At 44.4% G+C, this 13381-nt stretch overlaps 1 protein-coding gene across 1 annotated transcript in view; it reads left to right on the forward strand.

Moving 5' to 3' along the window:
* The first annotated feature begins 709 nt into the window (after positions 1–709).
* The window catches only part of LOC125483695 (dystrophin-like), a 36153-nt gene continuing 23481 nt past the window's right edge, over positions 710–13381 (forward strand). The window contains exon 1 of the mRNA XM_048599991.1: positions 710–968. Coding sequence (XP_048455948.1) covers positions 890–968 — 79 coding nt within the window. The 5' untranslated portion in view covers positions 710–889. The remainder of the gene's footprint in view (positions 969–13381) is intronic.

The following is a 13381-nucleotide window of genomic DNA, read 5'->3' on the forward strand; positions in this document are numbered from 1 at the left end:
GAGAGCCACTTTGAATTTGGAGAGGATTCCTGCTGCTTCATGTCTGTGCTGCTCAAAGGCTAGAATAGATGGAGCTGCATTTTTTCTGAGTTAAATTGCCGAGCCCTATCCTGGAATGAATGGGTGCTGGGCTCTGAGTGAGAGTGTCAGATTCCGAGGTGAGCATAGTCAGCCTGTTCAAGATCAGCCTCAGGCACCAGGCTTGAAGTTGTATCTCAGTTCATCCCCGAACCAAACAGTGCTTAAACTGAAAGTCGACGCAGAAAATTATTTTGTAGTCTAATCAGTGGGAATTGATTGCTGCATTGAGTCCAGCCATTTGTATTACTCTAAGAGGATAAAAGGAAATAATTGAGATGGACCTCAAACCTTATCAAGCAATTGTTATATAATTGCGAAGTTGTAATGGAGAACAGTAGTGTAAAGAGAGAGAGAAGCCAGGAGTTTTTTGTTGTTTTGTTTCATAAAACAAAGAAGGAGGAAAGTTTGCGTGTTGTCCTGGCTTTTACTGACACAGTGTGGAAGTTTGTTTAATGTGAGATGTAAATTAAGTTGTCCCTGGACAGGGGCCAAGTGAGTAGAATATTTACAGACACAATAGTGCCAGCCCAGAGAGAAATGAATTCAGATATTTTCAGCGGGTGGAGCCTGCCTTGCTGGGCTGGTGTTGGCACGCCAGTGACTTCTCTCCACTCGACACAGTCTTGCAGTGGAGCAGGAGCTCAGTGCTGAGAGCTTCAGTCCTGTCAGCAGTCAGGAGCAGGATTCCAAAGCAATTCGGCTTTAAAAAATATTTGATGCATTGTATTTGTTATTTTATTTCTGGGCAGTTGATAAAGTTTTCTCGCATCAGGTCCTACTCCCCTCCCATGAACAGGGGACGGGAAGGATGTTGTCTGCAGGTCCTGCACCTACATCAGAGCAAGAGGAAGGAGCTGATATCGACAATGTGAAGTGTATGTTGCAAGGTAAGAGCATCCAGCGAAGGTGACCGGCAGGGTGGGCAGGTATAATTTTGTCTCATGTGTTCCTGCATCAGAAATATGATGGACATGAACTAAGCAGCTGCTTCCTGATACCTGTTTTAGCACACCCATATTCCATTGCCTTTAACCTGCTGAGGACTCACAGCCATTCACACTCACACACCACTCTTCTACTTCCATGCATTTGTCATTAGTGTGGAGGACAGTGCTAGGGAAGGAAAATGGTGGAGTGCCGTGTGAGGAGAGGAGACAGGATGGGGCTGGTAGCTGAGGAAAGTAGGGAATGTGGAGGACTGAGTGTAAGGAAAGTGGGTGGAGAGAGACGAAAGCAAAACCTGCTGATTCAACCCTCCCCCACCCCTCTACATGTAGGAATTCCTGGTTGTGAAGAAAATCTTTCAAAGTTGCTCTGGCGAATATGGCGATTTTATGGCAAATTGTAGTAATGAAGCAAATGACTTGTGAGAATTGAGGGAGTATTGGGCAAGCAGAAAGCAGACAGTAGTGAATGAGCTGCCTGTTTTATTCCTTCCTTTCTCCAAATAAATCCTGAAGACATGACGAAATAAGCTGTCCTTTTTGCATCCTCTGCTCTTGGAGCTGTTTTGTCGGTTTTCTTTTTAATGCAAGCGGCTCTATATGGCACAGATTTTGTTTCTGTTTGTTCATGGGATGTGGGTGTCATGACTAGGCTGTCATTTATTGCCTGGCCCTAATTGCCCAGAGGTCATATAAGAATCAAACCTATTACTGTGAGTCACAGTGTGGCCAGACCAAGTAAGGATGGCAGATTGACTTCTCTAAAGGGTGTTTATAAACCAGATGGGTTTTTATGACAATCAGCTTTGGTTACATGGCTGTCATTAGACTGGCTTTTAATTTCTCATGTATTTAAAAATACAGTGAAAAGAGTCTTTTCATGTGTTGTGCACAAAGTCTCGCCATGCTCCAGCACCATCTTGAAACACTGAATATGATGCAAGATTTTACTGCAATAGAGTTCATTTTTCCCTCTTCTTCTTGCTCCTCCTCTGTTGCTCCTCCAGTCACTGCTTGACATCGGCCTGAGTTTCTGAACCTCTCTCCTGGGTCTCTGTAACGGGCCTAAGGATCTCGGTTATAGGCATCCACTGCCTCCACAATCGCAAACACCACTGTGTCCGAGCTGGAGCCATGGACCTGGGGATACACAGGTTCCGAGCATCCTGTTCGCCAAGCGATGTTCTTCCTGGTCACTGCTGCCAGTCATCAGCCGTTGGGGTCCTCCTCTGTCCCTTTCGCCAACACTTCCACTCCTTCAGGACCCCGGGCCTAGCTGCAGACCTGGAGCCTTGGCTCCACGTCCAAGCCAGGGGACTCTGTTCCTCGCTCGCAGGAAGATTCTGGGCTGCGGTGGTGCTGTGTCCGGCTCATTCTGGCATTGGTGCTGCTGCCCAGATGCCTCCTCCTTCACCCACTATTAGCCAGGCTTTAAAGAGAAAAGGGAAAAGGGAAGAAAAAGAGCCAAAGTAAAAAGGAGAAAAAACAAAGAGAAAAAAAGCAGATGGGAGTGGATGAGCCCTGTGCCATCTTGGCATTGCATCCACTGCCTGTACTGCATGAGCATGCCCGAGACTGTAGGAGAGATACAGATGCTATACTTGGTCTTAGAATGTCCTGAGACAGGAAAGAGAAAAATGTGTCAGAGTTCTTGCTTTCAATCATTGCCCAATGGTCTCTTAGAACAAGGGAGTCGATGGCAGGTGGAAAGCAGTGTTCACATTTCTATGGTTGTTTTCCTAGAGATGGCCCAGAGCCTATGAGTACCTTTGAAATATTGTCACTGATTTGACATAGTGTTTATACTCATTCTACTAGCTGGTCCTACACTCCTCAGAGGAGAACATGCAGGGGCTGGTGTTCCAATGTATCTGCTGCCCTTGTCCTTCTAGATATTAGGTTTTGCAATAAGGTGCGGATTTGTAAGGTGCTGTCAAAGGAGCCTTGGTGAGTAGTTGCACTGCAGCTTATAGACAGTACACGATGCAGCTACTGTGCATGAGTGGTGAAAAGAGTGAATGTTGAATATGGTGGATAAGGTACCAGTGAAGCGGCTGCTTTGTCCTGGATGGTGTCAAGTTTCTTGAGTGTTGTTGGGGCAGCACCCATCCAGGCAAATGGGGAGTATTCCATCACATTCCTGACTTGTGCCTTGTAGATTGTGGACAGGCTATGAGGAGCCAGGGTGTTGATTACACACTGAAATAAAATAAAGAATTGCACATGGCGGAGATCGAAACAAAAACAGAAATTTCTGGAGAAACTCAGCAGGTCTGGCAGCATCTGTGGCTAGAAAGCAGAGTTGATGTTTTGAGTCTGGTGACTGTTCATCAGAACAGGTTACACACTGCAGGATTCTGAGTGTCTGAGCCATTCTTGCAGCCAAAATCTTTACACAGTTGGTCCAGTTAAACTTTGGTCGTCTGCTCTGGTGGTTCAGTGTTAAATCTTGTTTGTAATGCTCCTGTGAAGTGCCTTGGGCTCTTTTATTACAATAAAGTAGTTACAAATGCAACCTTGTGCAGAGTATCGGCATGTTTACATCTGTGCCTGTCTCTGCATGTGTGTGCAAGTGTGTGTGTGTGTGCGTGTGCATGTGTGTGTATGCACACATGTGTGTCTGTGTGCCTGTGTGTGTGTGTGTGTCTGTGTGTGTGTGTGTGTCTGTGTGTGTCTCTGTGTGTGTGCACGCGTACGCGTGTGCATGCGTGTGTCTGTGTCTGTGTGTGTGTGTCAGTGTGTGTCTGTGTGTGTGTGTGTGTGTGTCAGTGTGTGTCTGTGTGTATGTGTGTGTGTGTGTGTTTCAGTGTGTGTGAGAGAGAGGCAGAGCAAGCCAGAGAGATTTTATGGCTTTCACCTCAGTGTGTGTAAGTATGTCAGGGCATCTGTGAGTATATATCTGAGTCTGTTGATGTGAATAGCAGTGGGGACAGTATTCAGCTTTGGCTGTCTATGATACCCTCATGGTCAAGCAGCCTGCTAAAACTCGGTGAGGGTGTGGGGAATAGAGCGGGTGGTGGTCAGTGAGAGAGGTGAGTACAAGGGAAATGTTGTGCATAGGGCCTAGTCCTCTCTACAGCTAGCATTGACCCTCACCAGTTCTGAGAGGGAAGTGTAGTGGTTGGAACGAGGCCAGCCAGCTGGACTTCATAGAATATGAGTTCCCTGATTGGGGCTATTAATCTGGTCCAATCAGGGAGCCCTGGCTGTCAGATAAAATGAGACTCTGGTGCTGTGATAACTGACTCTGAAGGGTAATACTAAAGTGAAACAAGTTCATGTGTAAATAAAGAGTGACTTGATGATGGGATACCAGCCCCCGTGGAGTTGTTTCAGTGACGATGAGAGTAAAGTATGTTCCTGAAGAAACTCGCTCGCAACAGTCTTTGAGTTGGGGGTAAACATTTTCACCATCATGCCTTTGTTTGGATGGCTTGACACGTTTGACCCTGCTGCCGAAGACCAAGCCCAGTAAGTGGGAAGAAAGTATTACTTCTTTCCAGGCAAATGACATTGTGTTGGACAAAAGGCAACAGTGATTCTCCAGATAGCCCATGGAGCTGCAGCTTTTTCTCTTATTAGGAGCCTAACTTTCCCCAAGGAACCAAATACCAAAACCTTTCAAGAATTGATGAACATAATTGTGGAGTATTACGACCCCAAGCCTCCTCTAATTCTCAGACGCTATTGGTTTTACTTGGCAATTTGAGAACCAGGGGAATCTGTATCAGGATTTTTGACAAGGTTAAGAGGAGTGGCAGAAGCTTGTGACTTTGGTTTAACTCTTAATGAGATGCTTAGAGACTATTTGGAATGTGAAAGTAATGGTGTAACTATGCAAAAGTGCCTACTAGCTGAAGTCCAACTGGACTACAAACAGACACGAGAGTCATAGAGTCATATAGCATGGAAACAGACAGTTCGGTCCAGCCAGTCCACGCTGAACATAATCCCAAACTAAATTAGTCCCACCTGTCTGTTCCTGGCCCACATGCCTCCAAATCTTTCCTATTCATGTGTCCATCCAAATGTCTTTTAAAGTTGTTATTATACCCACTTCCACTGCTTCCTCAGAAAGTTCATTCCACATGCAAACTCCACTCTGTGAAAAATTATGTATCTCATCTCTTTTTTAAAGATCTCCCACCTTAATAATGTGTCCCCAGTCTTAAAATGCCCTATCCTAGAGAAAAGACAGCTACCATTAATTCTATCTATACCTGTCATTATTTTATAAATTTCTATCACATCGCCTCTCAACCTCATACACCCCAGTGAAAAAAGTCCCAGCCTATCCAGCCTTTCTTTATAACTCAAACCTTCCATACCCAGCAACATCCTGGTAAATCTCTTCTGAACCCACTCCAGCTTGATAATATCCTTCTTACAACTGGACGACCAGAACTGGACACAGTATCCCAGAAGACACCTCACTAATGTACTGTACAACCTCAACATAACGTCCCAACTCCTATACTCAAAGGACTGAACAATGAAGGCAATCGTGCCCAACACCTTTTTAACCACTCTGTCTATATGTGACGCAAACTTTAAAGAATTATGTACCTGCACCCCTCGGTCCCTCTGTTTGAGAACACTATTCAAGGCTTGTTTGTTGCACCAAACTGCAATATCTTGAATTTATCAAGATTGAACTCCATCTGCCATTTTTCAGCCCATTGACCCATTTGATCAAGATCCCTTTGTAATCTGAGAAAGCCTTCTTTACTATGCACCAATTTTGGTGTCGTCCACAAACTTACTAACCTTGCCTTCTAGAACTTTAAAAGTAGTAATTTCTGGTTTACTCCCAATGCCAAACTCAGAAAGGTTAAAGGAGATAAATCAATGGCTGAAGAGCTGGTGTATTGTTTGGGGATTCAGGTTTTTGGACAATTGGAATGTCTTTTGGGGCAGAAAAGACCAGTTCAGAAAGGATGGGTCTAACCTGAGCTGGAAAGGGACCAATATCTTACAATGCAGATTTGCTCATTCCATTAAAGGAGACTTTATACTGATAGAGACGAGCAGTGTAAATGGTAGGATTGATGAGGACGTTTCTGAATGTGAGAAGAGCACGTCAATTGGAAAGGAAAGACAAGAGAGAGTCAGAGTATGTGGTAACTCTGAAGAACTAAATTGCATTTATTTGAATGCAAGGGGTCTTATAGGTAAGGCTGATGGACTCAGGGCATGTTTAAGAACATGGGATTGGGACATCATAGCTATTACACAAACTTGGCTGAGAGATGGACAAGACTGATAACTCAATGTTTCGGGTTTTGGATGCCATAGGAAGGATAGATAAGGAGGCAAGAAAGGAGGTGGGTGGTATTTTTGATTAAGGAATACATTACTGCTGTAACTAGGGAAGATACTTCTGAAAAATGATCCAGCGAAAATATATGGGTAGAAATTACAAATAAGAAAGGAAAGATCACTTTGATGGGATTGTACTCTAGGTCCCCCAATAGTTAGAGAGAAATTGAGAAACAAGCATGTAGGGAGGTCTGAGATTTATGTAAGCATAATAAGGTTGTAACAATGGGTGATTTTAATTTTCCAAACATTGACTTGGGCTACCATAGTGTTAAAGGTTTGGATGGTGAAGAATTTTTCAAATGTGTGGCTTTATTATTGAAAAATGTGGCAAGTGGAGCAGTTGAGTTGCAGGGTATTCCGATGGAAGTGGACACACTCACCAGGACAACTGAGCTTGGGGAGCACCACTTGAGGGCACGCAACATTTTTTGATTAGAAAATGGTTGCCTGAGTGAAGTCGTAATTAAATACCCAAAGGATTTTCAGGAAAGTCTAGGGACTAAAGGAGTCAAGGCCATCTTGCATGCTGACCAGGAAGCAGTTCCATGATTCTGTAAGGCGCACCCAAAGCCATTTGCCTTATGGGCAAAAGTAGAGGCAGAAATCAGAAGGCCAGAAAGCAAAGGAACCATTAAACCAGTACGGTTTGCAGAATGGGCAGTACCGGGTCATATTGATTGTGAAGCCTGATGGCTCGGTTTGCCTTTGTGGGGATTTCAAGCTGCTTTTCACAGCTGGATAAATACCCAATCCCTTGCATAGAGGGCTTATACACAAAGGTGGAAGGGGGCTGCCCTTCAGAAAGCTGGACTTGAGCACTTGCAATTGCATTTAGACAAGAATTCCCAGAAGTGTGCCACAATGAATGCCCAGAAGGGCTTGTAGCAATATACAAAACTACCGGGCATTGTCAGCTGGTTCAACTTTTCTGTGGGTGATAAGAACATTTTGCAAGGTCTCCCTCAGCTTGCCATTTATCTAGATGACGTTCTAATAAAGGGGAAAACTAATAAGGAACACTTAGAGAACTTGGACATTGTCCTGAGATGTTTCTCCAAGGTGGACATACACATTACAAGGGAAAAATATGTGTTCCAGGCTACAGAGTTTGGGCTAAAGAGTCAACATAACTGGGTTACACCCATTGAAAGTTAAAATGAGGGCAATCAAAGGTGCTCTCCTCCCACGTCTGTCCATGGCTTGGGCTGGTAAATTATCATGGAAAGTTCATACATAGCCTGGCCTTATTTCTGGCACTTTTGCATCAACTCCTAAACAAGAGTCAGCTTTGGAAATGGTCACATAGACAATCCTTTGCTTTCAGTGAAGGAAAGAAACAGCTATCAACCTCTAAGTTGTTGGCACACTATGATCTCAAGCAAGAGCTGGTATTGACATGCATTGCCTCCCTGTACGGCCTTGGGTTAGTGTTAGCTCACAGGTGGCCCAATGGAGATGGACCCCCAATAATGTCTGCATCCAGGACTTTGGCTAATGCAGAGCATAAATACGCCCAGATAGAGAAAGAAGGATTGGTGGTCATACTTGAAGTCAGGAAATTCCACCAATACCTTTATGTATGAAAGTTGGTGATGATTATATACCACAAACCCCTACTTGGTCTGCTTAAAGAGGACAAGGCAGTGCCACCCATAGCCTTGATGCAGACATAGCCACATTGGTGGGGCAGTGCCCAGAGTGCCAACAAGGTCAAAAATTACTGTGAGCAGCTCACTCACATCTGTGGGAATGGCTGTATGTCGATTATGCAGATCCTTTCCTGGGTTCAATGTTCTTAGTCATTGTAGTGGTTGAACATGCAATGAGCCCATTCATCAAATGCAGGGACAGCAATAGAAAAACTGTGCACATTTTTTCAATAAGAGGAGTCCCGGAAGTGTTGGTCACAGATAACGGGCCATTGTTTACCAGCAGGGAATTCGGGTATTTCTTAAAATCAAATGTAATTCGACATATAAGGATAGCTCCATACCATCCATGATCCAATGGCCCAGCAGAAAGAGCAGTCCATAATGCCTACAGCCTCGCTAGATACTGCCATGGTTCTTATTTGATTGTAGGACCACCCCACCTACAGGATTAGCTCCAGCAGAGTTGCTAATGTGTAGAAGATTCTGCATCAGGTTAAGTCTGATCTTCCCAGTCCTGGGGGGTATTTGTGAAATGGCCTCAGGAATGCAAATGCCAGACACAGGATTCCACAAGCAAGACAGTTTGATACAAGGGATGAAGTTTGGTGTAAGAATCATGGAAATATCCCTACATGGGTAAGAGACATGGTCGACGTGGGGTCACAACCAGTGACATATAAAGGTCAGGTGTGTGCGACAGTCCTGAACAAACATATCGACCATATAAAATCCATGAATTCACAAATGGTGTGGGAACAAAATATGCCCAGCTCCTCGGAACAGTCGGAAAGGCTGCTGGACCCCATGTGTTCATCCTCTCCTTCAACCATTATTGAGGCCTCTGAATCAGAGATGTACACATTGGATGTAGCCACCTTGACGCTTATCAGCTGGAAGAAGAGTGTGAAATTCTACCAAGGCGCTCCTGGCAAGAGGTGAGCTGTTGTACGTTACTCGTCACCTGTATTGGAGCCCGGTTGGAGGAGCCCGATACAGTGCTAAAACACCCCAGGAGGCTCTGCAAGAAAATGGACCTTCCTATGTGCTTGGTCTCAGAGGAGGAGTGATGCAGGGATAGTATCAAGGTCAGCCAGCTGGACCTCATAGAATATAAGTTCCCTGATTGGGGCTGTTAATGTGGTCCAATCAGGGAGCCCTGGCTGACAGATAGAAACAGGAGTATCAGAGATTCTGACACTCTGATAACCGACTCTGGATGTGGCAGTACGGAAGTCAAGGTCAGTTCATGTGTAAATAAAGGATGACTTGATGATGGGATACCGGCCTGTGTGGAGTTGTTTTAGGAAGGGTCTGAGATCTCCATACAGCCCAGGGTGGTTGGGCGAAGTGGGTGATTTCTCATACACCTCACCACCAATACTTCAAACTGTGGGCTGAGCAGCAAAGCCCTGGGTCACCTGCTAGAGAAAGGTGAACAGGCAAAGGATAGGTGGGTAACCAAGTAAAAATAGCTCATTGGCCCAGGAGGGAATTCACAAAGCAGGTTTGTTTAATGTAACAAAGAGTTCATTGACACTGCAGTCAGCATAATTGAACTTGTTCCTGCTACACTGGGTGCTGAGCTACAGCCAGGCAGTGAAGGGTGGTTTAGAGAGGAGGTGTTTAGTGTCACACAAGCTGTAGTGGAGTTTGTGATTCTTGTACACCCCTCCCACTGGATCCCTACTCACTGTCTGATTCCAAAGAACAAAAACTACATCCCTCAGTCATTCCTGTGGATCCCAGAGAGATGGTCAGGATAGAGTCCAGAGTTAGGGAGGGCAGGGAAAGAGCGTAGAGTTTTCAGAGGCATAGAGGAGGAGATGGATGAGGTGAGGGATAACTGGGGGGAAGAGGGCAGGTGTTGCGAGAGAACTTGGGGGATGTTGAGGGAGGGGCAGAGTTTAGGAATCATGCCTCAGTTTTGAAATTAATTGAAAATTTCATATCGTATTGTTTATAAAAATAACAGCCAGCAGACAGCATTAGTTGGGGTCATAGAGACATACAGTATAGCACACCACATCAAATCTGCACTGACCTACCCACCCCTATCCCACTTTCCAACCCTTAGCCCACAGTCTTAAATGTTGTGATATTTCAGGTGCTCATCCACTTACTTTTAAAAGGTTGTAACGTTTCCTGCCTCTACTACCCGCCCAGGCAGTGCATTCCAGATTCTCACCACCCTTAGGGCGTAAAAACATTTTTCAAGAGAATCCTCAGGTGGATAACTTTCGACATGGCTTTTTGAGTTGGGAAATGCACCTAATGACTTAAGGGAAGGGGAGCACTCACTAAGGGTTTCAGTGGAAGGCATCATAGAGTTATAGAGTCATATAGCACAGAAACAGACCCTTCGGTCTAACAAGTCCACACAGACATGTTCACAAACTAAAGTAGTCCCACTTGCCTGCATTTGGCTCCTATCCCTCCAACACTTTCCTATTCATGTACTTATTAAAATATATTTACATGTTGTAATTCTACCTCCTTCCACCACTTCCTCTGGAAGTTCATTCCACATACGAACCACTCTCTGTGTAATGAAGTTGCCCCTCTTGTCTTTTGTAAATCTTTCTCCCCTCACCCTAGAAATATGCCCCCTTGTTTGGAACTCCCCCACTCTAGAGAAAAGACCCTTGCTATTTACCTTATCTATGCCCCTTGTGATGTGATATGGTCACCCCTCAACCTCCTATGCTCCATTGAAAAAAGTCCTAGCCCATCCAGCCTATCTTTATACCTCAAAGCTTCCATTCCCTGCAATATCCTGGTAAATCTTTTCTAATTTAATAATATCCTCCCTATGGCAGGCAAACTGAACTGTACACAGTATTCCAGAAGAGGCCTCACCAATGTACTGTACGACCTCAACATGACTTCCCAACTCCTGTACTCAAAGGTCTGAGCAATAAAGGCAATCGTGCCAAACACCTTCTTAACCACCCTGTCTAAATGTGACACAAATTTCAAAGAATAATGTACCTGAACCCCTTTGTCTCTCTGTTCTACCACACTACTCAATGCCCTGCCATTCATTGTATATGTCCTACCCTTATTGTCTCAGTTTATCTTTACAGAGAGACTGACAAATGACAGAGAAAAGGAGTGCTGTGTGTGTTAAAATGATGTCCAGATTTTAGTTTCTAACACACCCTGTAATGTATGTGATCTGTAGAGACAAGGAAGAGAAACAGCCTCACCTCTTTTCAGGCTGGCACATTTATTCTGTTGCCAATGGTTACATAAATAAATACAGCGGAGGGAAACACGCACGGCTGGTTGGGATGGAAAATCTTTGGCATGCACCCCAGTGAGACTCCCTCTCACTGGCAGAGGCTCCACTCACTGACAACTCCATGATTTATTCAATCTCTTGTTCTGCTACATGAATTTTCAAACTATTACCTTGTAGTCTGCAGGGCAGGGCAATTTGATACTGAAAAACAGCATATATTTCTGTCCTGCCTTTCATGGTATGAGGTTGTCCCTAATTACTTTATAGCGATTTGCAGCCAGCTATATACTCTATACATTTAAAGTATAGAGGTAACACAGTGCGAAGTTGGAGGAACACAGCAGGCCAGGCAGCATCAGAAGAGCAGGAAAGCTGACGTTTCGGGTGTGGACCCTTCTGCAGAAATGGTTTCTGAAGAAGGGTCCTGACCTGAAATGTCAACTTTTCTGCTCCTCTGATGCTGCCTGGCCTGCTGTGTTCCTCCAACTCCGCACTGTGTTATCTATGACTCCAGCATCTGCAGTTCTTGCTATTACTTTTGAAGTATAGTCTCTGTTCAAGTACAGGACACAGGCTGCCTCATCAAACATTCCCAGGACAGGCACAGCACTGGGTTAAATACAGAGTAAAGCAACCTGCAGTCTTTTAAGCTGAAAGTAAAGTATTCTCTATACTGTCCTCCTCAAACACTCCCAGAACATGTATAGCATGAGGTTATATATAAGGTAATTACTCTCTTCCAGTCCCCTCTCCTTGGTTCGAAAGGGATATTTTGTATAATGACCTGTGTCCCTTCTAGTTCCTTTATATTCTCACTTGTTGCTCCTAGGCAGGGCTTCTCTCTGCTTTGTTTATCTTCATTGATGGGGAATGAGAGACAGGGAACGTGAGAAGGAAATCAGACAGCAACTGATGTGTGATACTAGTGTGGAGTTGGCCATTTGTATTTGTATAGTGTCTTTAAAGCAGGAAATGCATTCTGAAGAAGAGTCACAACAGAGTCAAAACATTTACTGTTTCTGTCTCCATAGATGCTGCCAGACCTGCTGACTTTCTCTAGCAAGTTCTGCGTTTGTTGTTAATGAATAAAGCCAGCTTAGATTTTCAAAGAAACATTCTGTTTGACCAACTTTATAGAATCTTTTGGAGAAATAACAGAGGAAGTAGATAATGTTAATAGATGTAATTTAACTGGATTTTCAAAAGGCTTTCAATAAGGTGCCCCATAATAGACTGATGAATTAATCAGAGAATGTGGAGTCAAAGAAAATTGTGAAATGAAATATTAGCTGGCTTCGAGACAGGACGTGTGAGGAAGGGGTAGGATGGCAGAGATGGAAAGAATAAGTGCTAGGACCACTGTTGTTCACAATTTAATTTGCAAGTTCGCCTTTGAAATCAGAAGTACAATTTCTAAATTTTGGATGACACCAGATTGCGGGTGTAGTCAGTACTCTGTAGGATTGTAACAAATTATAGGAGGACGTTAATAAACTTGTAAAATAGGTAAATGATTGGAAAATGATGTGTTCAACACAGATCAATGTGAGGTATTGCATTTTGAGACGACAGGTGGGCAGTTCACTTATTACTCGGAAAATGCAAGTTTGGGTGTGGAATGAGGAGCAAAGTAGTCTCAAGAGAATAATATACCAGTTGCTAAAACTTGCACCACAGGTGAGCAAGGGCAAAAAAAAAAGCAAAGCAATGAATAGGCTTTGTTTCTAGAGGGATAGAACTGAAAAGTAGCAAAATTAGCTAAAATTGAATCAGAGATAGTAGGAACTGCAGATGCTGGAGAATCCGAGACAAGGTGCAGGGCTGGATGAACACAGCAGGCCAAGCAGCATCATAGGAGCAGAGAGGCTGACGTTTCGGGCCTAGACCCTTCATCAGAAAAGGGGGAGGGGAAGGGGGTTTTGAAATAAATAGGGAGAGAGTGGGAGGCGGATAGAAGAGGGATAGAGGAGAGGATAGGTGGAGAGGAAACAAACAGGTCGAAGAGGCGGGGATGGAGCCAGGAAAGGTGAGTGTAGGTAGGGAGTTAGGAAGGGGATAGGTCAGTCCAGGGAGGACGGACAGGTCAAGGGGGCAGGATGAGGTTGGTCGGTAGGAGATGGAGGTGCGGCTTGAGGTGGGAG

Source organism: Rhincodon typus, chromosome 8, assembly GCF_021869965.1.
Source record: "Rhincodon typus isolate 14 chromosome 8, sRhiTyp1.1, whole genome shotgun sequence".
NCBI lineage: Eukaryota > Metazoa > Chordata > Chondrichthyes > Orectolobiformes > Rhincodontidae > Rhincodon > Rhincodon typus.